The following is a 25,350-nucleotide window of genomic DNA, read 5'->3' as shown; positions in this document are numbered from 1 at the left end:
CAGTGATTGGCTGCCCAAATTATCATCAACACCCCACATCTTAAGTCCCCAATCCCAGTGGCTCAGCTTCCTTATCACAGGGATCTGAGATGACTATGTCAACTCCACACCTTCCCCCTCTTCCTTTGTCCTCACAAAACCACATGTTAGCAGGCCCAAAACCAGCCCAGTTTTCTACACAAATCATTTTCCCTTTTTAAGCATCTTGATAGTTTACTAACCTGAATACATACAAATATTTCTTTACAATACACATATCTAGGTTTTATTATTGATCAGAACTTATCTTTCAAATCACACACTGAAAATTAGGTTTCTCCGTTCAGACAAGGAAACATTTGATCTCTGCAACGTTTTTAGTATCTAGTATCTGCTTTACATGAATGTCTTTACATGAATGTCTTTACATGAATGTCTCTGACCAGTGCCTAAAGAGTTTGGATACTGTGTACCATTGTGCATTGTTTTATTACATATATATATTGTGAGTTTGGAATAAATATGCACTTTATGAAAATTATTAGTTGGTTACTGTTAGTAAAAAACAGTAAGGTTAATACTGGATGTTTGTTACACTTGGATATGTTTTCATTGGACATTCAATACCTTTTATTTATCCAGTTAAAATCACATTGATATCAATGATGTCTTTTTCAAGGGAGACCTGCAGCAGGTTCCACATGAAGACATACAAACATAAACAACAGAACAACACATCTATCCACATGTACAGGTACCAACAGCATCTGATTGTGTAGCATCCAACCAAGTTTTAAAAACATGTAGTGGTACTAGCTTGGTCATTTTCCATTCTTTTTGTAGACTGTTCCATGTTAGTGGAGCTGCACATCTAAAAGCTTTCTTCCATAAGACAGTCCTAGCACTTGGCACATTTAATAAAACCACAGCATGCGATCTCCGGCAATAAGTACTTTCAATTCGCAGAGAGATCAGGGAGCAGATGATCAGTGGGGCCTTGTTTTTACTGAATGATGTGTTTTTTTTATGGGGAATTCAAATATGATCTTATTTTTAGGATTTTCGGAGAGTTTGCACACGTTTTTTCACAAACATGTTCACGCTAGGAGTACTTCCATTCGCTTCGTCTTGATCTGTAGATGTGATTTGATGTGTCGTGTCTCCCAACTCCTCTCCAAAGTTCAGATACTATATAAAAATACTAAAAGGTAAATAAAACATTAAACAATGACAAAATAACAACCTGAAAGATATGTATTCTATCTACACATTTCGTAATTATCTAATCTCGTGGCCTTATAAAAGTGTTGGCTAAAGTAACGCAGAATATATATATTTTTGAATTGTAAATAATTAGAAACATTTATGTGCACAAGTACACACACATAACAAGCTGTAGGCTACTGAGTTCCTCCGGCTGCAAACATTATTTATGTGCACAAGTACACACACATAACAAACTGTACCGAGTTCCTCTGGCTGCAGTTCCGCAGACGGCCGGTGTGTGGCAGCAGAGCGCTGGGAGCATAGGGAGGTGAGTAGACGGATATGACGGATGACGGGTGCGACGGAAATACACCCGAACATATCTGGTACCCCGAACACATCTGGTACCTACATCGGCTCTTTTTGGTGTGAACGCAACATTCCGGAACTAAAGTGAGAAAAGTACTGCGGTGTGAACGTGCCTCAGGTTAAGTTCTCTTTAGCAGGCACTTTCTCTGCCGTGTAGAGGGGCTCCCTGTGGCAGCAAAACGTATACAAAACATAGCCTACTCTTTTCCAGCCTTTTATATTTATACCTCAGACTGATAGAAATGCATGTTAGCCAAGCTAAATCATTCATTATGAATCAATGCAAGCAGATCATGTAGCCTATGAGCACTGTAATCATTACATAGTGGTTTAAAAAACACATTTTCATCAAGATATTGTGTCCCTTACTTAACAATATATTTTACTTTCTAGGAAAAACCATGAATTTTCTTCAAAATATTTCCTTATCTTTAAAATATACCAATAACAAACAATGTAGTCAAACTTTCAAACTACACTTTATTGACCTCATTTGTTTATCAAATAAATGCAGAAAAAGTTTTGTTTAACTTGTGAAAATAGTGTGTTTATGTTAATTACATTTCAATTAATCAACTCTGGTTCAAATTGTAACAAATCATGACATAAGACACGGATACATTTTTGAGAGTATAAAATATAATGCACTATGAGAGATGTATTCTTTAACATCCAAAGTATACAAATAGATTAACTGAACTCCACCTCAACCAGTTACATTGTGTAAAAGCTGTCATTGTGGCAATGTTATATTTATAGAGGGGGGGGGGGGGGGGGAAGAAGAAACAAGCAGCAAGCATTTTTACTTTTGATTCTGCAATTGAACGACCACTACCTAATTCTAACAGAATATAAAGATTGTTTTGTATTTCTGCTTTTACTTAAAGGTGGGGTAGGTAAGTTTCTCGAGATACACTTTTTGTTATATTCCATGGAATGCTCTTAACATCCCGATAGCAATGAATATCTTAAGTGCTTTGACAACAAATCCATAAAAAAATGTCATAAAGTACAACCAATCCGCCTGTCAGCCTTCCATCGGGGCACAAACTTATCTCGTGCCCTCATTGGTCATGTGCGCGTTCGTGTGTGTTGGAGGAGGGGCTCAGATTTTCTCCGGTTGTGTATTTTCAAATTCTAGCGATCTCGAGCCGGTTTTTCAAATGTACCTACCCCACCTTAAGTAAAGGAGAATTTAGTAAAAAAAAACAATAGAGTCTGGCTGCAGACCGCAGCAAGGAGGCGTTTCCTATAGGGGCGTTTCCTATAGTGAACGACGGGAGCCGGCTCTCGCCCGCGAACGAGCCGTTTTTTGTTTTGTTTTTGCGGAGGGATCTAGATCGGCATGAAGGCACATTATGCAATGTGGACATTATCCCGCTTATTACACATGGCCACATTCTCAACAAAGTAACGACATGACTCCCAATAATAATTGAAATGCTTTTATGGATTTAGAAAAAGATTTTATTTATTTAAAAAATAGTTTTATGTATTGATTTAAATTGACATGCATCCGCTAAGAAAAGTAGTCCGTAACAACGGCAGGAACTGCTTCTATAGTGTTTTTGAGGAGCTTTTTGATTACAGATTTGAAAACATCGTTGCAAGCAAACTGGAAAAATCCACACATTTCAACGTTTGACATTTGTCATACTCTGCCATACCATTGCAGCAAAGTCTAGTCTAACCCAGACTCCTGGGTGAGTTAAAAGGTTTAATAATTAACTCCATTGACGTGGTTGAAGAACCTTATCGACTGACTTCAGGCAGACGGGTTTCATGTATTCTACCTCTTTTTGACCTTCAATAGGATAGAAAGACACATCGAAGACAACAGAATGATAGCTCTTGGAGGGAAGATGATACCATGCTACACTGTACAGAGGAACCTGGCATCTATTCAGCGTAAGAATGTTGCTCCTTATTGGTTTGTAATGTTCATTAAACAGATTGTGAGTGAGCAATAAGTTAAAATCATACTGCGGTACTGCATACTGATGCTGCTTTTTCATGAAGGTCTTCTGTAATTGTGATGTATTTAAACACCTGAGATCATGTAATTCTCCCAGGAACAACTTTTATTTAAAGTTTAAAATAACACCAACATATTTTTTTTATCTTCAGGATTAAAATTATGAATTTCTGCCATCTCCAACATAAAGCTCAAGTACCTGGTGAGATAAAGCTGTATAATTTGATATAAACTAAAACAATGAGCTAAGGATGTAGTTATTATTTTAAACCATAAACCAGGGATTAAGTCATGGTTGTTAATTAATCGTAGGGTTAGTGATCTAATCCTGTCCAAATGTCAAAGTGACCTAGAGACCAATGATGAGCGTGTATGTGGGGAAAAGGCCTATGTGAAAAGCTTTGGATAAAATCATCGGCCAAATACATTAAAATGTTAAAATACACAAACCAAAGACACAACAACTAATACTTTGACTTTGGAGCATTTGAAATACCGGTTTCAAATGCTGCACCAACAATTATTTATTAATTCTGAGATTGTATAAAGGAGTACATGTAAAGTATGTAAAAACGTAACTTAAATATAACTTTTTCTTCATTTTAAACGTGTTTGTGCATTACGATCTGAAGTTAAACCATGATTTAATCATAAAAATGTATTCTATAATGTAACTTTTATAAATGCTCTATCACAAGTGTGTTTTTCTTCTACCCGCAGGTGGAGTTCGTTGGACGAGCAGCTGTAGACCAGCCCCGCTTCTGACAGCCTCTCCTGTTCGTGCTCTCATAGATGACAAGATCAGCATCAGAGGACACTTCCTGCCCCCACGGTGTCCCGTCACAGTGTGTGCACAAATGCAAAGTGATGATGGTGACCTGTGGGAAGCATTTGCCCATTTTAATACAAATTTAGATGGGACTGTAAACTGTGAGTCAAATTTTCCTTGTAAAGTATGTTCTGTGTTGGGTTTTATGTTTTAATTTTGTATTATTGTTATTGCAACAAGAATAAGCATTATTCACTTGTTACAATTTCTGAAAGAAGTCGGATTGTTGATGTGAGACAAAAAGTGTTCTTCATAAGAATCATAGGAATATAAAAAAAAAAAGATATATATTTTTTTATTTGTTCCCCTCTTACCTCACTCATGTGCTGTTGACCAATCTAAATAACTTTGGTGTCGCAGGTGAATTTTGATGCACTGTCATTTTGAACATTGAATCTGAATTAACTAACAGGTTGGTGATGTTCTCCATTTTCTGTCTCTCTGTCTCCTTCATAGTGACCAGGGATCCTTCAGTCGGGGGCTCATATTTGGGCCGTGAGCCAATGGGGTTGCTATGGGGACTGCAGCCGGCTCCGGGGGCCAGAGAAGGATTGAGGCAGATGATGAAACAAGCTCCCTGAGAGTTTAATATATAACAACTACCTAAGATGTGGCTGTCATTGATTTCACATGTTCAGTGTTTTATAAAAAAAATGATATCAATATCTCTACAGTAGATGGGTGATCTGACTGAAAATGTGGTCTTTCTTACAGGCTGAGAAAAAAAAAAGTAGAGACTCCATACGTAATGCTCATGTCCTTACTGAAGGGCCATGTTTCACCCAGTGAGAGACCCAGCACCGAGCTTGCTGCTGTAACTTCTGAGCGCTGGTACATGGCACCAGGCGTACGGAGAATAGAGATTCGCCAGAACGGAGTTGTCGGAACGTTGTTTTTACCGCCTGGTGAGCACGATTTTTTACTTTCCCCACAAAATGTAAAAGCTGCAATGGTTCATGTCTGGCCACATGGTGTCGCATTTCACCTCTAATATTGGATCCATGCAAGTGTTTGACACTTATTTTTAATGTATTATTTATTCACATACTGTTGCTAATTTTCTTATATTTCTGCCCATATTTTACACATCTCACATTTGTAATACTGCTGTGGACAGACCTCTGAACAGCACCTACTGTACTGTCTTAATTGTAACTTTTGTTTTTTCTTGTGAAGCATTTTCTGTAAAAGGTGCTATACTAAATACATTTAATACATATTAATATTATTATTATTACTGATTTCCTGCAGGCTCAGGCCCATTTCCAGCAATGTTGGACCTGTGGGGAATGGGTGGAGGACTGGTAGAGTACCGCTCCGCCCTTTTTGCTTCCAGGGGCTATGCTAGCTTCTCCCTTGCCTACATAGGGCACAAAGATTTGCCTGGCCCACAACATCAGATCAATGTTGGTGATCCATATTTCAAAGTAAGATTATTCAACTTAACCATAATTTCTTTATTTCTGCATCATGTATACATGTCACTTGTCATTCCCTAATAAATATTATTTGTTTTTGTTTTGTTTTGACAGTCAGCGTTTCAACTACTTCAAGATCATCCTCAGGTCTATCGTGACAGAGTTGGGATCATAGGACTCTCCTTTGGAGTCTACCTGACTCTCCGGCTTGCCAATCATTCTGACATCAAAGTAAGTGAGAAATAACTTTTTCTGTAGTTTGATCAATACATAGATCCATGCAGATGAAATGTACTATATGCCAAGCAATACAAAAGTTATTTGTGACTCTAAATATGTTTGCTGAATTCACGTTGACTTTTAACAATTATTGTTCTCCCCTCCAGCCTTCCTGTTTGATTTGTATCAATGGACCAGCAGGAAGCAACATCAAGCTTGCAGACGCAGATGGCAGGACTGAACAAATGGAAAAGTAGATGTTAAATAAATATGCAATTTGTAGGAAATTATTTTCAAGACATCACTAACGGTACGTCCACACTCCAGCGTGCGTTGAAGCTTGCCGGTGGGCGTGTCTGGCGTGCGACCAACCACCAATCACATGAATCTCTCGCCCCGGACACACAAGCACGCAGTTTAATTTGCTAGCGCTTGTACTGGCATATTATTTGATTGGCTGACGCTTCCCTCGAAGCTTGAAAAGTTGAACTTTTCTCAAATTTTGAAGCGAGCAATGGAGGCGACGCAACGGAAACCAAGCCTGACGTCACCCCATTCAAAGTGAATTGGAAGCGTCTCCGTTGAAGCAACGCACGCTGCCGTGTGAACGGGCCGTAAGGGATTATTGCAGTAATCCACGTGACGGGTTTAGCATCAGGAGTGAAAGTCTTTAAAGTACTTTTAAGTACTAGTCTCTTAAATACAACAGGGTGTTGTTCATTTTCTGATGTTACAATTACATTACATTTGAGAGGCAGAATATGTGTATCACAATCAAATGTTTTTTATTTCTCATAACTGGTTAAAAAAAGTATATAAATTGGACTGGTTTTTGTTAACTTGTTCTTTTAGTGACCAGCAATATTGGACGTATGATGATCAGGGCAATGTGAGTTTCAGAGCCGTCTCCTTGCCTGCCAACCTTTCCCCTGAGAGCAAAGTGAAGGTGAACCGACCACACCACACATGTTTAGGGTGCACACTTAGCTTACATAATGAAATCAATTTGCTTTTTAAAGTTTTAATTTGAGTTACATCTTGTTTTTTTGCAGTTAGAGCATCTCACATGTCCATTAATGTACATAGTTGGTGAAGATGACTTGAGTTCTTCAAGTATAGAAAATGCGAACCTGGTAAGTAACTCAATATTACAAATTCTAATTTTTGGAAAGCAAGTAATGCTTAATGCTTTTTTATTGGTCAACAGATTGAGGAGACCCTGAGTGCTGCAGTTAAATCCCAGCTGTTTACCCGGTTGTCGTACCCTGGTGCCGGTCACCTGATTGAACCGCCTTACACGCCAAATTCAAGAGCGTCCCTGTGGAGCGTCAAACCACAAAAACGTAAGCCCTATCACAGAGCTTTATTTTACATTGAGCCATGTCATATTTTATACTTGTTTTCATACCAGGTTAAATATGAGACTGGTTATTGTAATATAGAGTATGTAACTAATGAAAGTATTACTTATCATACTGCTGCTTATTTTGTTGTTCCTGCAGTGGTCACTCTGTGGGGAGGTCACCTTGCACTCCACGCTGCTGCCCAGGAAGATTCCTGGAAGAAGATCCTGGAATTTATGGAAACTAACCTCAGACATTGAATTGTTGTACGATATTATCTCAGTCTGGCTTCAGATGCTCCACATAAATAACGCTGAGGAACCCCTTGAAGTAGCCTCCATGTTTTTTTTGTCATGTATACATGTATTTCATAACTTATATAATACTAAACATTCTTCAAAAAAAACGGCAGCTTATTCTGTAAAGATTTTTTTTTTAATGTGCTTACATGCTAAATAATACTTTTTTTATTTTGGATTGAAGAGGTCATGACATGCTGAGGTAACCATGGCAATGAGTCCTATGAACTCTTTGAAGTCGATCTCCAGGTCTCCGTTCTGGTCGAGGTCCGTAAAGAGCTGATCCAAAACGTCATTCTCGTGAATTTTCTGTTCAGCAGAAACATAAAATGAAAGAGAAACATTTGAAGTAAATCAAAATGATTTACGAGTCTGAAAGTCTTTACATATGTCAGTGACAACTTGAGGTTGAAATGCTTATTTTTCACCAGAAAACACATTTGTTGGATAGGATTGAACTTGTTTAACCCATAGGTAGTCATAAAGTAATGTTTGTTAAATGTCTGTACAACTTTCATATTGTAAAATGGTCACCAATGCAACATTCAAAACATGTCTACATGCTTTGTTAGCTTTAAACTTCATACGTATCTAAGGCTTGACCTAAAATGTTGTTAGTTGATTTATACTTGTAAAAATTATCTGAATCTGCAAAGCATCTAAAGTTAACTATAAAATAAATGCAGTGGAGTAAAACGTGCAATATCTGCCTCCAAATTGTAGGGAAATAGATGCATAAAGTAGCAGAAAATACTCAACTAAAGCACAAAAACCTCAAACACTACTAAGCTAAATTCCAACCATGCTCAACATATCCAGTTATTACATTTACAAGTATACACATCATAACTGTTGCACATTGGAAGGTATATATGTAAAAAAAAAAAAATAATAACTTACCATTATGAAATGACTCATCTCATTGTTGATGAGCTCTTTAAGCTCTGTCTTCTTCAGCTTGCACTTTTTACCCGAGTATTTGTGGAAAACTTTGATGATGTTGATCATGCCACCCTCCAGCTCTGACATATCTTCGTTTGAGGCCTGCAACAAATAATTCAAACAAAATCCCATTACACTACTAGAAGAATGTTTTACCCACATTTTAGGGCGTTGTGATAGACAACAATTTTTCTCAGTTTTTATACATTTAATTACATTGTAACGTGATGCATCCACTTATATTGTATTATATTATTTATATTGTATTTTAGGAATATAAACTCTAAAGTTACATTTAGTCTTTCTTACCTCCATCTGAAGAAACACCTCTGTCTTGTAGGGATCGTAAGTGGGAATGATGACTTGTTCAGTATTGTGTCGACTGCCTCGCCCAGTTTACTCTGACCACTCAACTGTATTGATCCACCACACCAAGCTTCCTTAACGGCCATGCACTACGTAATGCACGACTAATGGATTTTAGTGGTCAGGGCCTTGTGCAAAAAGCCTTTTCTCTTAGAATCTATAATTTCTGAAGTCATGTTCCAACATTTATGTAATCCAGTTTATGAATTGCATAATTGGTGCTTTTTCCTGTTTTCTGTCATGCTATTGTGGTCTGTTTAGGCGACTGTTTGGGAGGTGTGTTGAGTCCTGCAGATAATGTCCACTTGCAGATTCAGTGTACAGTTTTTTCATAGAATTCCTATGTGTTCATTGCTTGTTTCTGATGCTCTCCAGTCGGCAACACTTCTATGGGCAAAAGTAAGGTTTAATAATAAATAAATGTAAACAATAATAATATATTCATATTTAACTTTTTTTGCCAATACATTTACTGCGGTCAAGCCAGCCTCCACTTCGGAAAACACAGTCAAGCCAGCCCGCACGTTATATTGCGGTGCGCGAATATCCTATGCATTACGGTAGGGGTCTGGAAAAACTGCCTTCAAAATAAAAGCGCTTACTCGGTCAATAACAAATATTCCTAAAAAACATACCAAACATATTCATATACTGGAGCTTAAATTAATAAATCTGTACTATATAATGTGATCAATAATTATTTAAAACAAACTACGTATAACTACCACATTATAACTGGGTGAAGGTAAAAGGTAAGCTTCCAAATAAAATACATTTGAAGTCTCATATGAGCTATCGTCCCGCTGTTTTCAGATAATAATAATAAAATAAAAACTCCTGTATCAAAGACTTATTTCGCTTCAGGGTGATAGCAGGACACCCCATAGATCTAGTCACTCAGAGAATATCAGGACAATCTGATGTAGAGTTTCACTCTGAAGTGAAATAAGTCTTTGATACTGGAGAGTTTTTGTTCTATTCTTATTTAAAAACAGAGGGATGATAGCTCATATGAGACTTCAAAGGTCTTTTGTTTTGAAACTCTACATCAGATTGTCCTGATATTCTCTGAGTGACTAGATGGGGTGTCCTGCTATCACCCTGGAGTGATATTAGTCTTTGGTACTGGAGAGTTTTTGTTTTATTCTTATCTAAAAACAGATGGACGATAGCCATATGAGATTTCAAAAGTATTTTATTTTGAAACTCCTTAAGTTTTACATTCACTCAGTTATAATGTGGTAGTTATACATAGTTTGTTTTAAATAATTATTGATCACTGTTTTTAGGTATATTTGTTATTGACCGAGTAAGCGCTTTTATTTTGAAGGCAGTTTTTCCAGGCCTCTACCGTAATGCATATGATATTCGCGCACCGCAATACAATGTGCGGGCTGGCTTGACTGTTTTCCGAAGTGGAGGCTGGCGCTTGACCGCAGCAGTATACATTTAACTCAAAATACCTGTGTCTCGAGGTTGAGAGAGTCTGTAACCAAAGCACTACATACGTGTTATACTGCAAAGCATTTTCTCAAGAAATTAAAGGATGATTCAAATATACATTTTTGGCTACTTCTTGAACAACTCAATATGAAACCACGCCCCACCTTTTCTGGTGGTGAACAAGATGTCTTCAAATTTAAAAGTGACATCTTTCGACTTGATTTTATGAACATTTGGGCACTATGACAGGAAGCTTGAGGAAACAAACTGCATAAATAAATCGTTGTTTAAACACACATTTTAAACGTCCCATAACAAACCTAGTTAGGTAGACAACAATCTACAACCTTTATGTACAGTATTATGTCTACATACATACAACCTAATTTCTATCAAAACAAGCCAATGTGCGCACTGCTCCGAGATCGAAGCTTGAAATTCCCATGTGCATATGAACGCAGCGCCGCATCACTTCCTGTTGTCTGCTCCTTGTAAAAAGTACCGTATTATCTCTTCGGTTGCGCGCCTGTCTGCACCTTTAGTTTGCCAGCCTAGATGTGAAGGACCGTCCACCCTTCCTTCAAGAGGAAACTCGCTCTGACGTAGAGAAACCGGAGCGGCGCGGTCATTCTGCTATTTTAGTGAAACTGTGCGTTCTCTCACATTCCTGTCATACCGAAATATCCGCGTTTGGTGACTTTAGGACGAACAGAATAAACACAGCCACGGTAAGCGACAGACGAAAGGGTAATAAGCGGTGTGTAACCTGGTTTTAGGTAAGCTTTCAATCATTTCTCAATGTTTTATTTTTCTCTGCCGTTTTCAATGTCTTTGCTTCGTTATATAATCTCATGAAACCCTAGCAAATCCTGTTCGACAGGATGTCAAGAGCAGAAATTCGAAGATTGTCCATGCTTTTTTTGATGTTTCATTTGTGTTTATATTGTGTTGACCTTTAATGTACTACAATACGTAGCTCTACAAATTACCCCCCTTGGCAAATAAGTTTTTTAATGTAAGTGAAATTGACTTGAATGGTAAAGTTGTGTGACGGTAAAATACAAACGGAAACATATACTGTCATATTCCACTGACATGACTAAACGCAAACACCACTGTGTAGTGCCAATTGTCATTTTCTACACACCCCAGTGTGTTTAATTGTATTTTGTTTACCCTCATAGTATTTTATTATAAGATAATACTTTTAAATAATCATTTGGAAATGGAGATACCTGAAGTGTTTAGAGAGGATAGTGATCTGCATAGGTGTTATGCATTTCAGCAGAGATACTGTGGTTCACATGCAAAAGACCTGAGGCCACTCTCTCCTCCCTCATGCACTGTCTTTTTTCAGATATGTCCTGTTTTCATTTTAAGGCTATAATTAGCTTGTTATGTGCAAAGTGTGACCTGCCTCCTCTCTCTTTTTCTCTCTCGCACACGTTGACTAAACCCTCTCTTCTTTTCTTTCTGCTCAGGCATGGCTGATCTGCTGAGGCTGCTGCTCCGGGTGGCAGAGAAAGCGGCTAACGTGGCTCGTGTCTGCAGGCAGGAGGCTCCCCTCTTCCAGCTCCTCGTACAAGAGAAGACCGGAGATGACAAGAACAAGAAGTTCGTCCAGGACTTCAAGACGCTGGCTGACGTGGTGATCCAGGAGATGATCCGGCATGATGTTGGTGTTAAGGTAGGAAATGTCTGGACTAAAGTACGGGCTGTCATAATCCACTGGTGCTGGTCTGTAATCATGTCCTGTCTCTTCTTTTGGTCAGTTCCCTGAGATGGCGGACTTCATCAATGGAGAGGAGTCCAACAAGTTTGAAAATGGGCTAGGTAATGACTTGATATCTTACTTAACACAGTACTTGTTCATGTTCTCTTTTCACTTTTGGATGTTAATGACTTCACGCGCAAAGCGGACTTTAGTTTGTCAAAATCACACTGGAGTTTGGACAGATAGTGATTGTATTAAAAAAGAATTACAAGTTAAGAGCTGATTATTTTGGTCGACACTGAGTCCAAAAACTTGACCTGGCGACCGACACAATTCCCTGCATGTCAGTTTGATTTTGGTTTTAAAAATGTATTTTAGGATTTGCAACATGAAAGTATCAACAAAGCAGTACCTTCATTATGACCTACTTTGTTAATCCTCTTGTGATATGCCTCATCTTGAATAAATGGATGTTAGGGCCGTAACAAACAAGTAATTATTTGGTCTGTTAAATGTTAAAAGGATTGAAAAAGATTCACACAATCTCAATTTCCAAAAGCCCAACCTGATAACTTCTCATGGTGTTTTTTGTCAAATTATTTATCTCTGTAATATCAAAAAAATATATTTACAGACTTGGAATTAAGGAAATTGTTCTGCCCTTTTAGCCCAAATGATTAATCAAGAAAATTGTCTTCAGATTAATCAAATGATGAACTGAAACAGATAAGCTGATAACAACTAAAACAATCTGGTGAGTGTCGTGGGCTGCAGGAATATAGAAGCTTTTGTCTGTTAATTATATGATGGAAGATTAAAGATCGAATGAAATAATAATCACTCAACCTTCATTTGGGTGACCTAATACTTTAAACATTATAAACACTTGAGTAAATCATCTACAGTTTAACCTCAAAGTCCAACGTCTTTCATCTAAAATAATAAGAACAAAAAGCTAACACATCAACACTGTCCAAATATTTAAGCTCACTGTGTAAATATTTAAATAATCAAAGGAGTACTTGGTTTTCTCCCTCTGTTAACAGGAGAGAGTGTGACGGTGACAGTGTGCGCTACAGAGGAGGACACCGCGGCGCTGCTGGCCTCCGTGCTGGGCGGCGACCACACCGCGGCCTCTCTGCTGGCCCGGGCCATCCACCAGGACCCGGCGAGCATCCAGGCCGACACCGACGGTCTGACGGTCCCCCTCAGCCCCTCGGAGCTCGGCATCTGGATCGACCCCATAGGTGAGCTGCTGTGTTCCTGTCTGATGCATTTATCCAGAAAGCACAGCAGAGATAATAACTGATTTATTCTTTTGTTTGCATTAAGATGCCACCAGCCAGTACATAGAGGGCAGAGAGGAGGTGCTGGAGGAGGGCCGCCTGTTTCCCTCAGGTCTGCACTGTGCCTTGGTCCTGATCGGGGTTTATCTCCGCAGCACAGGCGAGCCCGTCATGGGCGTCATCAACCAGCCGTTCAACTACAAAGACCCAGCAGGTGGAGGGTGAGTTTAAAAAACATCTGGAATACTTCTTCTTTTTACATCGTATGGTTTCTACACTGTTCTGGTTCCCTCTCTGCCAAAGCAACGGCCTCAAGGTCTGAAAAGGGAAGCCAATGCTTAAATTACTTAAATCTGCATCCTTTATAGTATCTAGCGTGGGGCAACTTCAATAGCTGCAAAATAAAAGTCAGATGGAATAGAAGTCCATGAGAAAATGACCCTACCTCTCACTTGATTGATTACCCCAGTACACTTTTCATTGAGTAGTTTATGGTCTCGATTGCTAGTTTAAAGTCTTCTTCAATACAGCATGATGTTCATTTTCCAAATAATGGTCCCATTTAAAGTAAAACAGACGATACAGGTGGCTACCATGGCAGTGTCCGGTTTAGTTATTGACCATGTTTTAATCTTAAAACTAACATTTTCACAGTGGGTTTACCGTTTTTAAATGTTGGTCCCCTAAAACGTTTTGTTAATCTTTCAGTTGTACTTATGTGATTACCTGTCCATACAGTCTATGCTCTCACTGCTCGTATGCAGCAGGCTCTAAAAACGTACTGTTCCTGATCTGCACTAGATGTCAGACAGAGAGTAAAGTACAATATTCTCACCCTAACACTCATTATTTGTGTTCACAGCTGGAAGGGGAAGCATTTCTGGGGGGTTTCTTGCGGCAGCATCAATGTCTGCTCAGAGACCCGGCCTAAAGCAGGACCTGCGGGGGGGCTGTCTGCGGTGCTGAGCTCCAGTGAGAAGCCGGTGGTAAAGGAAGCCCTGACCTCACTGTGCGGCCCGGACAAGCTGATGTTCGCCTCTGGAGCCGGATACAAGATCCTGTGTGTCATCCAGGGCCTGGCTGACGTCTACGTCCTGTCGGAGGGGACCACCTTCAAGTGGGACTCCTGCGCCCCTCACGCTCTGCTCCGGGCCCTCGGAGGAGGGGTGGTGGACCTCCACAAGTGTCTGCAGTCCAGCTCAGGAGCAGAGGCAGAACTGACCTACCACCAGCCCCGCACTGAGTGCAAAGGAGCGGACCGCTGGGCCAACCATGGCGGCCTGGTGGCGTACAGAGACTGTTCCCAGATCAGCCGCATCATCGCCCCTCTGAAAGGCAAGCTGTAGCTGAACCAGCCAGGATGTGACCAACACAAGCTGAAGCAGCTGTTGTTGCATATATGATCATATTCTTATTTTCTGTATACGTAGAAAGAGAAGGATGAGGGTGCAGGAGGAAATATTTTAAACACATATTATATTGTCTTGTTTTAAATTAGATATATTTGCAATAGAGCTGCAAGTATTTTCTTACGATTAATCTGCCAGTTATTTTCTAGATCAATCATTCGGTCTATAACGTGTCAAAAACAATCTACATCCCAGTTTCTTTAATGTCTTGTTCCGTCAGTCCAAATCCCAAAGATATACAATTTAATGTAATATAAAACAGTTAGGAAAATATATCACTATATTCGAGAGGCTAAAATGGCTTTTCTGACATTTTTGCATGACAAATTACTATAAAAACGAATTGTTGCAGGTCTAGTTTTCAAGTGTTTCCATAACAAGATAAACATCTGGTCTGGGCCAAATATCTTTTTCAAATACTGTCTATGCTTTTATTCATAAGGTTGTGGACATTCAATGGGAAAACCCATGCTAATCAATCAAAACCAATATCATTTAAAGATTCCTGTCTGGCTCTTTAGATTTTGTCAATTTGTCAAAGAAGCCTTGTGTCTTTTTGATTAAAAAAAAAAAGTGGAGGTCAAATGGGGGACTGACAGAAAAAGATTTTCATCATGACAGATGAGTAGGACGTGTTATGTGGGCCAATGTGACAGGCCGCAGACAGTTCAGACAATCACAAGACTCTTTCAGGCAGTTTCACTTCTACCATTAACCGGCTGTAGCTCTGTGACAATCCAACATGTCAGCTTCCTCATGGCAGCAACAACACTGTAAGCCTTTTTGTGCATCTAGTTTAGCTCAGACCTTGTTGAGCATTTATTATAATTATGTAAGCTGTGTAAAAGTATATATACATTTGCTTAAAGACAGGTAATCATGTTAAAGTTAGCAGAAGGAACAGTGCTCACTGCTGGACAGCTGAGGAACACTTCACTGCCAGAGGAACGGAAATCACAAGATGCCTCTGACTCGTCTGAGGGAATTATCTTGGATTCAAAGGAGTTTAAATTGCAGTTATAATAGTCCTATCACGTTTTTTTCCCAGCCCATCTAGTCTTAAGGGTTATAATAAGTCAAGAGAATCAAATTGCCCCGTTCACAGTAATCTGCACCTCTCTGAAAGAACTCCTTTTAAGGAGCAGACGGTAACCTCCCCTCTCTCCATGGCCATAGCACCATGAGTCAATAAGGTCAGAGGATGGACATTCCATATGAGGTAAAACAGTGACAAAGAGTGCTTTTCGGGTCAATTAAACTTTAAAGGATGAGAGGTTTATAAAGTTATCTTAAAGGTCCCATGTCATGGCCATTTCTCCTGATCATAATTCCATTGTTGAGGTCTACTAGAATAGATTTAAATTGTGCAATTTTCCAAACTCACATTGGTTTCTCATACAGCATCTCTGTATAGCATGTGTATTCACTCTCTGTCTAAACGGCTTGTTGGAGCTCCTGCCCCCCCCTCCCTCCCTGTGAGCCCAGTGGCCGTCTGCGAGACACAGCGAAACCAGCCCGAGCACACACACACACCCGCAGTCTGGCTGGGAGTTTGTGTGTGTGCTCACACACAGATTCACAGCCTCGCCGCGTCCCGACGTCTCAGACTGAGAAATCCGCGGAGCTGCAGCTTAGGAAAGATTAAGTGAGTGTGTGTAATGGACCAATCCGCGGACTTAACGTAACGGCTCCACAGATTGGTCCAACACACACACACACACACACACACACGGGTAATAACCAGAAAAGCATGACATGGGACCTTTAAGGAATAAGCAGATTCGTATCAAGATGTTTTTAATGATCACTTTGTCACTTTCATTGTCACTGTGTATGTTTAAAATGGTATGACTTTGATATGCATTGTTGTATAACTGATAAATAATTTGTGTAAAGGAACAGAATCACTTGTGCATAATAGGAAATCCTCTTTTATTTTGAAAACCAGAGAAAGCGGGGGAAAGAAACCTAACAGTGATATTTTCAAACTGTTTACCAGCCAGGGAACTCGCCTCACAATTCCCTACAAAAAACCCTGATGATTGTCAGACATTTTTTGCAATACTTCTGCATAATCTGTTAAAACTTAGAAAAGAACAAAATGTGAAGTGTTGGCTCTTTCATTAACCTCTTGGACTTTAACCTGCTACCTTTAACACACAGCCCGTACATTCTGGAGTCGAGGTGTGGAGAACAATGCACTCTGCTCAGCGTGGTTTCCCAGACAGGGACTGAATTACATTTTGACTGTTTCTTTGAAATTGTAAATAGGAACTTGGAAGTGAGGTTATCAAGGCCTAGATGAATCACTGCATGTGGTTGATATCAGTTCTGATGATTTATTTCTGATTATCACTATGAATTTTACCCCAGTCCAAATGTCAAAACTAGTTTAAGGCCATTACATTTTTCTGACTTAACCTATAACCTTTCTTTTATGCAATAACACTTTCCCCCAGAATAATATTTTTTTAATTTTTAAAAAGGGGCCATTTTAGTATAATGACTCAATCCATGTCTGGGAAACTGATCCAATGAGTAAAGAGAAAACTATTTCACACATGAAAAGAAACATGGCAAACTTAATGACCTGCTTCGATGAGCTCTAGCAACATTTGCAACAAAGATTCAAACCACCATTATGCAATCTATTGCCAGAATATAATTCTGACACTTGTGCTACGCCAGAGCTTGATGGTCGTGCAACTTAAATGTTGTTTTTTCAATAATTTGACACTCATTTAACATTCAGATTCTACCCAAAAAGAATTGTTATTTGCAAATGAGCTGTTAGCTTAGCGAGCTACACCTCCTACTCAGCTGCAGCTGTTAGGCTAAATCACTGATGACTGTTCAAAACCCTGCTGATGTTATTACAGGGGCGGATGTGCAAATTAACACAACAAAACATTGAAAATGGTACTTTTCATCAACTGTCATTATAAAAAATAGCCTTTATCAAATGCCTTATCACACATAATTGCCATTTATCTATACTCTCACAAACTTCACATATCAGGTGTAAACAACATCCGTTTTCTTAAATTAACCGATGATGAAAAGAAAATTATTTCTATGCAAGAACCATACCAAAAAAACGAAATCAAAAGTACGACAAATTATAATTTTCTGACCCTTCAAGTTGTCAACAGTATATCAGCTTAATTAGATTTCCTGTGCACTTGTGACCTTGACATTTTAAAAGATTAACCACATCTAGGTGCAAGGCTTAACCAGAAGAAAACACCCGTTTAATGCGCATGACAGCCAAACTAAGAGCCACATTATGTATTCCTTAAACTGAAAGCTAAGATGACACTGCAGGATGGAACAAGATCAACAAATTAAATTATTTGAAACGAGCTCAAAACGTTTAACAATGTTGATTTGAATTGTTATTGTTTTACAGATTGTGGGGTTGACTCTGTGAAAGTCATTACAGAAGAAATTAAATGAACAATGCTGAAGTGGAAAAAAAGGGAATTGACAGCATTGTGAGTTTGTATACAGGTCAGGCTTGTTTCAGTTTTTGCAGATTAGCACATTTTCTGGTGCAAAATGAAATACATTTAAGACTCAAATGACTGTTAAACTTTGTAAATCGTTGAAACTGTGGCAGACTTTTCACTCTGCGTGGTTTTACTGTGAATCAAGTGGGGGCAGTGCAGAGTAGTGTTAGTATGTGGTCTTTAAAACAGAAATGAATCCCTGGTGAGGAATAATATCAGCATTTCAAAATGTCAAGGTGTCACTTTTAAAGTTTTGAATCAAAGCCGCTTGAGTTCAGTAACACAGCTGAAGCCCTTCCTGCTTAACTTGTTCAATAACAACAACATCAACCTGGAGCTGAAGCACTGAACAGCGGGAACATTTAGATTTGGATCAGCATTTCAAAGCAAAATTATTCATTTACCTATTCAGGTCAAGATTTGAGATCGTCACTCTCTCCTCTCTGGCTCAGGGGCCCTTGATAAAAGAAGTGTATAAATGCAGGATGTGTATCTCTGGTAACTTCCATCCGGTTTTAGCATTTCAAATTCTGCACAAACGGCCTAATCTTTAATAGTCATACATTTGAAACGATTTGTAACACTCACCACTGAAACTGGACTAGAGACACAAGTTTGGTATTTTTTTTACTTTGATCTTTCATTGAGTTATGTTTACTGATATTTAATAATTTGTCTGTAGGCACACTACCAGAGATACACACCATACTCTCAGATGTTACTACAGCTCACCAATACAAATGTTGCAACTGCCCAAATTTGACAATTTCCTGCGCTTTTTGTAAATTTGGTTCAGATGTGTTGGGTTTAACTGTTTTTTAATCATTCTTAAAATAATATGTTGGCAAGGTGCAACATGAGTAACCACTGACAGTGAAGCTGCCCACATCATTATCACCACCTTAATTACATGATCCATTACTCAATGTAACCCTCTGTTCAAGTGTCACTCACTCCGCTGGGAACCGACTAGCCTTCTGGAAAAACATCAACAAAAGTGAGAAAACTGAAGTGTTACATTTCAGGTGAATAAATCATGCATTGCAGGATTTGGCAGGAAATGATGAAAGAAAAATGTTTTATTACAGCATCCTGATAAGGATATCAATGCCAAGGCTACAGTTGCCTTAAAGACCAACGAAAATATAAGGTGAGATGAGAGGTAAAGCACCGTCACAGCGTCACCTCTTCCACCCTCCTTCAATACTTCAGATCACACGCTGCAGTCTCTCTCTGGCAGATCTGACCCATGAATTATCTCTGGTTCAGATCTTGGCTTGCCAACAGGCAAGCGAGACACACATGGCCATTATTTACCGAGTCCCTGTGTTTCTATGTTGTTTCACTGAGAGGTTAACAGCCTTCACCTCTGGAAGGGTTTGCGGACCTTCTTCCTCCTCCGGGGGGGTTTGCCACCCTCGGCCCACGTCTCGCTAGGCTCCGGTCGCTGAGCCCCCGGCATGAAGAAACCTGTCTGGCTCGGGGGAGGAGAGAACGGGGGCGCTGCAGCCCCAGGTGGGTGATGAGGAGGGGGGCCCGGGGGGAAGAAGCCCCCGTTGCTAGCCATGTCATTAGGAGGTCCGCCCTTGAAGATACGGTTGAAGAAGTCCTGTAAATCGGCAGGGTTGGTGGGAGGTGTGGCGCTCTCTGAGGGCGTCCTGGAAGTCAAAGTTGGAAAGTTTAGATGTTTCGTTCCATTGAGATACCGTATTCTGCAATATTGGAGGTATTAAAGGTCACCTATTATGCTAAATCAAATGTGTTATGTCTTTTATACATAAATATTTGTCCCCACTGTGTTAAGAGATTCGGAACATTTCAGAAAAAAAAACTATGAAAATGAGCTGATCCAATTTTGGCCACTTTGTGATGTCATAATGTTTTTTTGGGTTGTGTAACCATTAGCCAATAACCAACCAAAGTAACACCCTCCCACCTTATCACCTGAATCTCCTCCGAGAGCACCATTGTGTTCTTTAAATCAAATATCTCTCAGAGGGGCGTGGCCAGCAGCAGCTCATTAGCATTTAGAGCTACAGATACAGTATCAGCACTTACAAGAGGGGTTTGTGGCTTGCTAGAACGATCTGTTTGGTATTTGGAGCCAAACACTTCAGAGACATGTTTTGTGTATATCTGAGACCTATACAATATTGTTGAAAAAGAGTACAATAGGAGACCTTTAATGAAGAACAGTTTAATCTGCCACTGGTGTTTACTTTTTACTTTCAAACAGAAAAACTATGGCTGGCAAAATGTAGGCCTGAATGGGGTCAAGGAGGATGAACTTGTAAATGTTTCAGACCGAAAACAAACACTTGAAAGGACATACCTTTGTCGTGTGGAGGTGGTGTTGTTCTTTGCACCGAAAGAGATGTGATACGGCACGCGGTGCGTGTCAGGAGAAATACCTATTCTTTGGCAACCTGCCCATTCTGAAACAAGACCGTGTCACAAAAAGTTACATGACCGAGAGGAAAAGTGCAACCAGGAAATGCTTTGAAGCTTTTCTATAACCTGCCATTACAAGTAGGGCGGAAACTAACAGTATAATCGATTCGCAAAATAAGTGCTTTCTTTAAAACTCTGAAACTAGTTGATTAGTCTTTGCAGCACCGTTACTGCTGAGAGGAGCAGATGATCTTTAGAAGAAGCTGACGTTCACCTGTAATGTCATACACCTTGCCATCCATAAAGGCAAAGTATGTGATGCGTAGGCCCAGCATGCTGGACTCGGCCCACAGGTCTCCTTCCTCGGCACTATGGCAACGGTTGCATTCAGCACAGAACCGGGCCTCAGCAGGTTCACGATCCATCTCGAACCGCCTGCACAGACACAGGTCACGAAGGAAAAGGTTATGAAGGTTTACCACATAACACGCGATTCAGCCGTGTGGAATACATAACATTAGTCTGAAGAAATATCTAACACTGACTAAGATGATGTAGTGTGTGTAGCGACGTACTTGTGTTTGCCTTCACACTTAGTACACATCATGGTGTTCATGGCTTCCTTCAGGTCATCCTGCAGTTTAGTGAGGAAGTCGTTCATGGACTTTGAGAGCTCAGTTGCTGCCATTCGCTTCCTGCATGGGACCGAAATAGACATGTTTTTAACAATGAATATAACGGGCATAATGACCAAACTCAAGTAATTATTGTACAATTGTATTCCCATTAACCCAAATAATTTCAGAAGAAAACTCTGTCATCTATTATTATTAAATAATAGATGGTTTAAGATTTTTTTTTTATTTACTATCATTATTTTCTAATTGTAGGACATTTGAATATTGAGGATCAGATGAAGTAGAAAGGATTTGTTTTTTTTAAAGTATGCTACTCGTTACTATGTTTTTGATTATGCTCGATTTATTTTTTTATAATTGCCTTCAAAATGTATATATCCTTTAATAACAACTTTTTTGTGCACTCACAACTCATATTCTCGTCGAGTCTCTGGATTACTGACAATATCCCAGGCAGCCCTGAGTACTTTGAACGCCTCTCCAGCTCGTGGGTGTTTATTCTTGTCTGGATGTACCTGAAGAAGAAGTGAAAAAGTTAAAGGCTGTACAAGTAAAAAAAAAGTAGTTCTCTTTTAGCAGTATTATTTTTGATTAACACACACCTGGACAGCAAGCTGTCTGTAGGCCTTCTTTAGTTCAGCCTCGGTGGCGTGCACCTCCACCCCGAGCACAGTGAAGGGGTCGAGCTCCTCCTCTGGTACCTCAGCCAACGCCAGCAGTCTATCCAGCTCCTGTCCTGGCCCGCTCCTCCCCGCTCTGCTGGGTGAGTCAGGGCTGGACGGGGGTGCACAACCATTCCTCCTGAACTTGCTTCGGACTCTTTCCAGCAGGGACCCCACCCTCTTCCAAATCCTTGACTCCTGAAAGGTTGTCCAATAGCGCTTTCCCCTTTCTCCACTAAGGCGACCCAATGCACATTTTGCCCAATAGTAACCCAGAATAACCAAAGCACAGAAAAGTCTCAAACAATATAAGGCAGTAGTCGTTACCCACTTCACTGACCTAACAGTTTTATCCATGAGGTCCGTTCCTGTGCATTTAGTCCATTTCAAAACCCGAGAAGCGTCTGCCTTCAGCCCTGCTATATCTGTGATCTTTACGAGGACCTGCTGCCCGAGGCTGTAAAGTTTCATCCCTCCAGTCTCAACACCGACTCCACAGTTGTGTGTTAATGTGACAATAATCTCAATCATCATGTGGACGCAGGAGATGCACCAGAAGCTCACAGACTCCGACAGCATCTCCTTGAAAGCTAAGAGGAGCTGATTTCCTGTCCGCCTGCGGCCTCGGCTCTGATGGTGGTGGTGGTTACGTCTGCGGGTCTGCTTGTGCCGGCCACCACTGGACGTAACATTTGCTTTAGGAAGAGAGGAAAAAGCGCTTTGACTGCCCTGCTCTGAAACTGATCCACTGCTCCTCAATTTAAATCTCCGACCAGGACCCAGATTCCTCCAACTAGGCTCCCCGTTCATGTGCTGCTCCTTCGCAGCTTCATCCTCTTCCTGATTTATAACATGCAAGTTCTCTTGGTCTGCAGTGTCTTCACGCTCAGACCCATCTGAAACCTCCTCCGTATCCTCTTTGGCCTCTGGAGATCCATAATACCCTGCTTCACCAATCCAAGAGTCATTTGGAGTGGCTGGATTTGGGGTGTCCTGAGATGTGGCATAGGCTGTTTGGTCCTCCAGCTGGCATTCGTCATCAGTCCGTCTGGCCTCCCACTGACCACACTCGGTCACTGATGTGGAATCCCCATCAGGGAACTCCTCGTCAGCATCGGAAACGCAATCCATCTCTTTCTCAGCTTCTTCTCTCTCCATGTTTGTTTGAAGTTTTGGGGAATTGGAATCTTATGGAAGATTATATCCTAGATCCATAATCTGTGGCAACATTTTCCCCAGGCCCTCATAAAAAAGTGAGTCTGGGGGCTCCTGAGGGATAGTCTCAGGTCCACCATATCAGCCGCCGCTTCCAGGTGTCAATAAGGCTTTATCACATCTCACATCATGCATCAGGTGGTTATCTGAAAAGCAAGAAAACTTAGAGCTCAGTTTAAACCAATATTGTGATAAGCGGAATAGAGTATCGTGACATACAAAACATTCCAGGTTCAAGGTTCCCAAATGTGAGGACTTTATGCTTTTCTGCTTTACTTCAACGGAATATCTTTGTGTTCTAGTAAACTGTAACAGGCAATTTCACTATCTTCTGACATGTTATCGATATCGAAGATAATAGTTTTTAGTTTTCCCTGCTGCTACTAGTAGGCTTCAATCAAGATGGGATGATAAAAATAATAGAATTCAACATGATATAGAATGAGTCATTTCACTTATTAATGATTAACTTACACGTAAAGCAAACAAGACCTTATCTATCTAGTATTTGTATTAGTGAACTTGCAGTAATTAGGACACACACACACTTGCTTGTAGACGTACAAAATGTGCTAAACAGATTACATTCATGTAACTAATACTTAGTTGTTGGCTGATCCAGTTATACAATGAGGAAATGCCGTGTTTCTAGAAACGAGCTAACGTGACATGAACAAACGTTGGAGATTTTAGAGCCCAATAAAAAGCGACGAAAACAGCCATTATAAAGCGGGCAAACTGTCTGGCAGACTAATTAGACACTCATTTAACACCACCATATATTTTAAAGGCGGCTAAAGTTAGCAGAGTGTTAGCATAGAGAAGCAGTCAGCCAACAGGATGACAGACAGTCGTTAAAGGAGCTAAAATTAGATTGCTATCTGGCTGCCTAACATGACAACATTTCGACAGGATACGGTCTCAGACGAGGATTAAACGAGAGCACAGAAGCAAACTGGGAACGTATTTAACTAGCAGTAAGCCAACCGAGCAGCTAACAGTGAAGTGAGCTAATAACAGCAGCTAGCCAGAGATGCTAACGTTAACACTAGCGGCTGTTCCCCTTCATGTGGGGAGTCAGCTAAGGCATGTTGTGGACACCAACCTTACCAAGCGAGGAAGAAAAGCATCTTACATTTTGCATTCAAACAAACTAGATGTCATATATACCTCTCAGTTAAGTGTGTAACCTTGTTTGTTATCAGAGAGCCAAGTGCCCGTGTTGTTTTTTAGCCACTTCTTCTTCTTCTTCTTCTTCTTCTTATTTCCTTCACTTGGCAGATCCATACTTACTTTCAGGTGAATACCACCACCTACTGTACCGGAGTAAGTAGAGCAGGAACTAGTTTACATGCATCTTTTTTTTTTTAAAGTGCACTGTACTATTGTCTACTCTACTTAATAAAAATTAGGGTAGGCTACTTGTAGCAGGCTACCTGAGTATTTCAATTTCAAGCTGAACTCTCTAATCTAATACAATTCGGAGACTGATGATATAGCTTTTTACTCCACTGCATTGATCCAAAATCTTGAGTTTCTTAAAACATTCATACTACAATACCTTCACTTAACAGTAATACACATGAGTTTATACATCTTATTGTAAGGCATAGATCATATTTTTATTCATTCATGTATTTTACTTCCCATTTAGCCTGACCTTACAGCCTACGGTAACCTTTCTGACATTAATCCATCCATCTATAAATGCAGTCCCATAAGAACATTATTTTTACAAGAAACCCGGTAACACTAAAACCGTCTCACAATAAATACAGTAGATGTATTTGGTACGAATGATGGTATTTAAAAATCAAATGAATAATGAGCATTTGGGTTGTAAATCTAAAAGCAGATCATGGCAAATCATGCAAAGTGCACTGAGTTCTACAAGTGTGGTTCAGGTATTAGCAGTGCAGTGGGGCAATCAAAAGAATATTAGTTCCAGTGAAATGTTCATAGGCATAAACTTATATAAAAAGTTAGATTTACCACTTGGTGTATTATGTGAACATGTTCACACACAAAACATAATACAAGCATGATAGAAGTTGAGGGATGGGCAAGAGCAAGACTGTATGGCGTAACCTGTACTTTCAGGATAAGCCTATACGACCCACCTCCACAAACCAGACCAC

At 39.9% G+C, this 25,350-nt stretch overlaps 4 protein-coding genes across 7 annotated transcripts; 2 read left to right on the top strand and 2 right to left on the bottom strand.

Moving 5' to 3' along the window:
* The first annotated feature begins 1,525 nt into the window (after positions 1-1,525).
* Positions 1,526-7,668, top strand: LOC117447318 (bile acid-CoA:amino acid N-acyltransferase-like). 2 transcript variants are annotated; one of them, XM_034084019.2, is made up of 12 exons: positions 1,526-1,638; positions 3,368-3,462; positions 4,250-4,459; positions 4,815-4,914; positions 5,073-5,263; positions 5,610-5,785; positions 5,891-6,007; positions 6,163-6,248; positions 6,848-6,941; positions 7,048-7,128; positions 7,203-7,338; positions 7,498-7,668. In XM_034084019.2, exons 1-12 carry the CDS (start codon positions 1,535-1,537, stop codon positions 7,596-7,598), a joined length of 1,491 nt encoding a protein of 496 aa, XP_033939910.2. In that variant the 5' UTR covers positions 1,526-1,534; the 3' UTR covers positions 7,599-7,668. The 2 variants fall into 2 exon arrangements, with proteins under 2 accessions (XP_033939910.2, XP_071059273.1); XM_071203172.1 differs by lacking the exon at positions 1,526-1,638 and adding an exon at positions 3,230-3,257.
* A 91-nt stretch (positions 7,669-7,759) lies between these two features.
* LOC117447319 (protein S100-B-like) lies at positions 7,760-9,326 on the bottom strand. 2 transcript variants are annotated; one of them, XM_034084022.2, is made up of 3 exons: positions 8,889-9,326; positions 8,538-8,681; positions 7,760-7,946 (listed from the first exon to the last, which is right to left on the bottom strand). In XM_034084022.2, exons 1-3 carry the CDS (start codon positions 8,892-8,894, stop codon positions 7,806-7,808), a joined length of 291 nt encoding a protein of 96 aa, XP_033939913.1. In that variant the 5' UTR covers positions 8,895-9,326; the 3' UTR covers positions 7,760-7,805. The 2 variants fall into 2 exon arrangements, with proteins under 2 accessions (XP_033939913.1, XP_033939912.1); XM_034084021.2 differs by having other exon boundaries at positions 8,538-9,326.
* A 1,573-nt stretch (positions 9,327-10,899) lies between these two features.
* Positions 10,900-16,701, top strand: inpp1 (inositol polyphosphate-1-phosphatase). 2 transcript variants are annotated; one of them, XM_034083601.2, is made up of 6 exons: positions 10,900-11,116; positions 11,870-12,075; positions 12,161-12,221; positions 13,149-13,349; positions 13,435-13,609; positions 14,251-16,701. In XM_034083601.2, the coding sequence occupies exons 2-6, from the start codon at positions 11,872-11,874 to the stop codon at positions 14,732-14,734; spliced, it is 1,125 nt and encodes a 374-aa protein (XP_033939492.1). In that variant the 5' UTR covers positions 10,900-11,116; positions 11,870-11,871; the 3' UTR covers positions 14,735-16,701. The 2 variants fall into 2 exon arrangements, with proteins under 2 accessions (XP_033939492.1, XP_033939491.1); XM_034083600.2 differs by having other exon boundaries at positions 10,900-11,164.
* Positions 16,702-19,355: 2,654 nt separating this feature from the next.
* On the bottom strand, positions 19,356-24,492 carry dnajc14 (DnaJ (Hsp40) homolog, subfamily C, member 14). Its single transcript, XM_034082494.2, has 7 exons — positions 24,383-24,492; positions 21,938-23,358; positions 21,744-21,850; positions 21,273-21,392; positions 20,972-21,132; positions 20,639-20,741; positions 19,356-19,964 (listed from the first exon to the last, which is right to left on the bottom strand). Exons 2-7 carry the CDS (start codon positions 23,153-23,155, stop codon positions 19,670-19,672), a joined length of 2,004 nt encoding a protein of 667 aa, XP_033938385.1. The 5' UTR covers positions 23,156-23,358; positions 24,383-24,492; the 3' UTR covers positions 19,356-19,669.
* Between the last annotated feature and the right edge of the window lie 858 nt (positions 24,493-25,350).

Source organism: Pseudochaenichthys georgianus, chromosome 5 (genome assembly GCF_902827115.2).
Source record: "Pseudochaenichthys georgianus chromosome 5, fPseGeo1.2, whole genome shotgun sequence".
In the NCBI taxonomy this organism is placed as follows: Eukaryota; Metazoa; Chordata; class Actinopteri; order Perciformes; family Channichthyidae; genus Pseudochaenichthys; species Pseudochaenichthys georgianus.
Note: the sequence above shows the minus strand (reverse complement) of the source record. Positions and strands in the feature narration are given on the sequence as shown.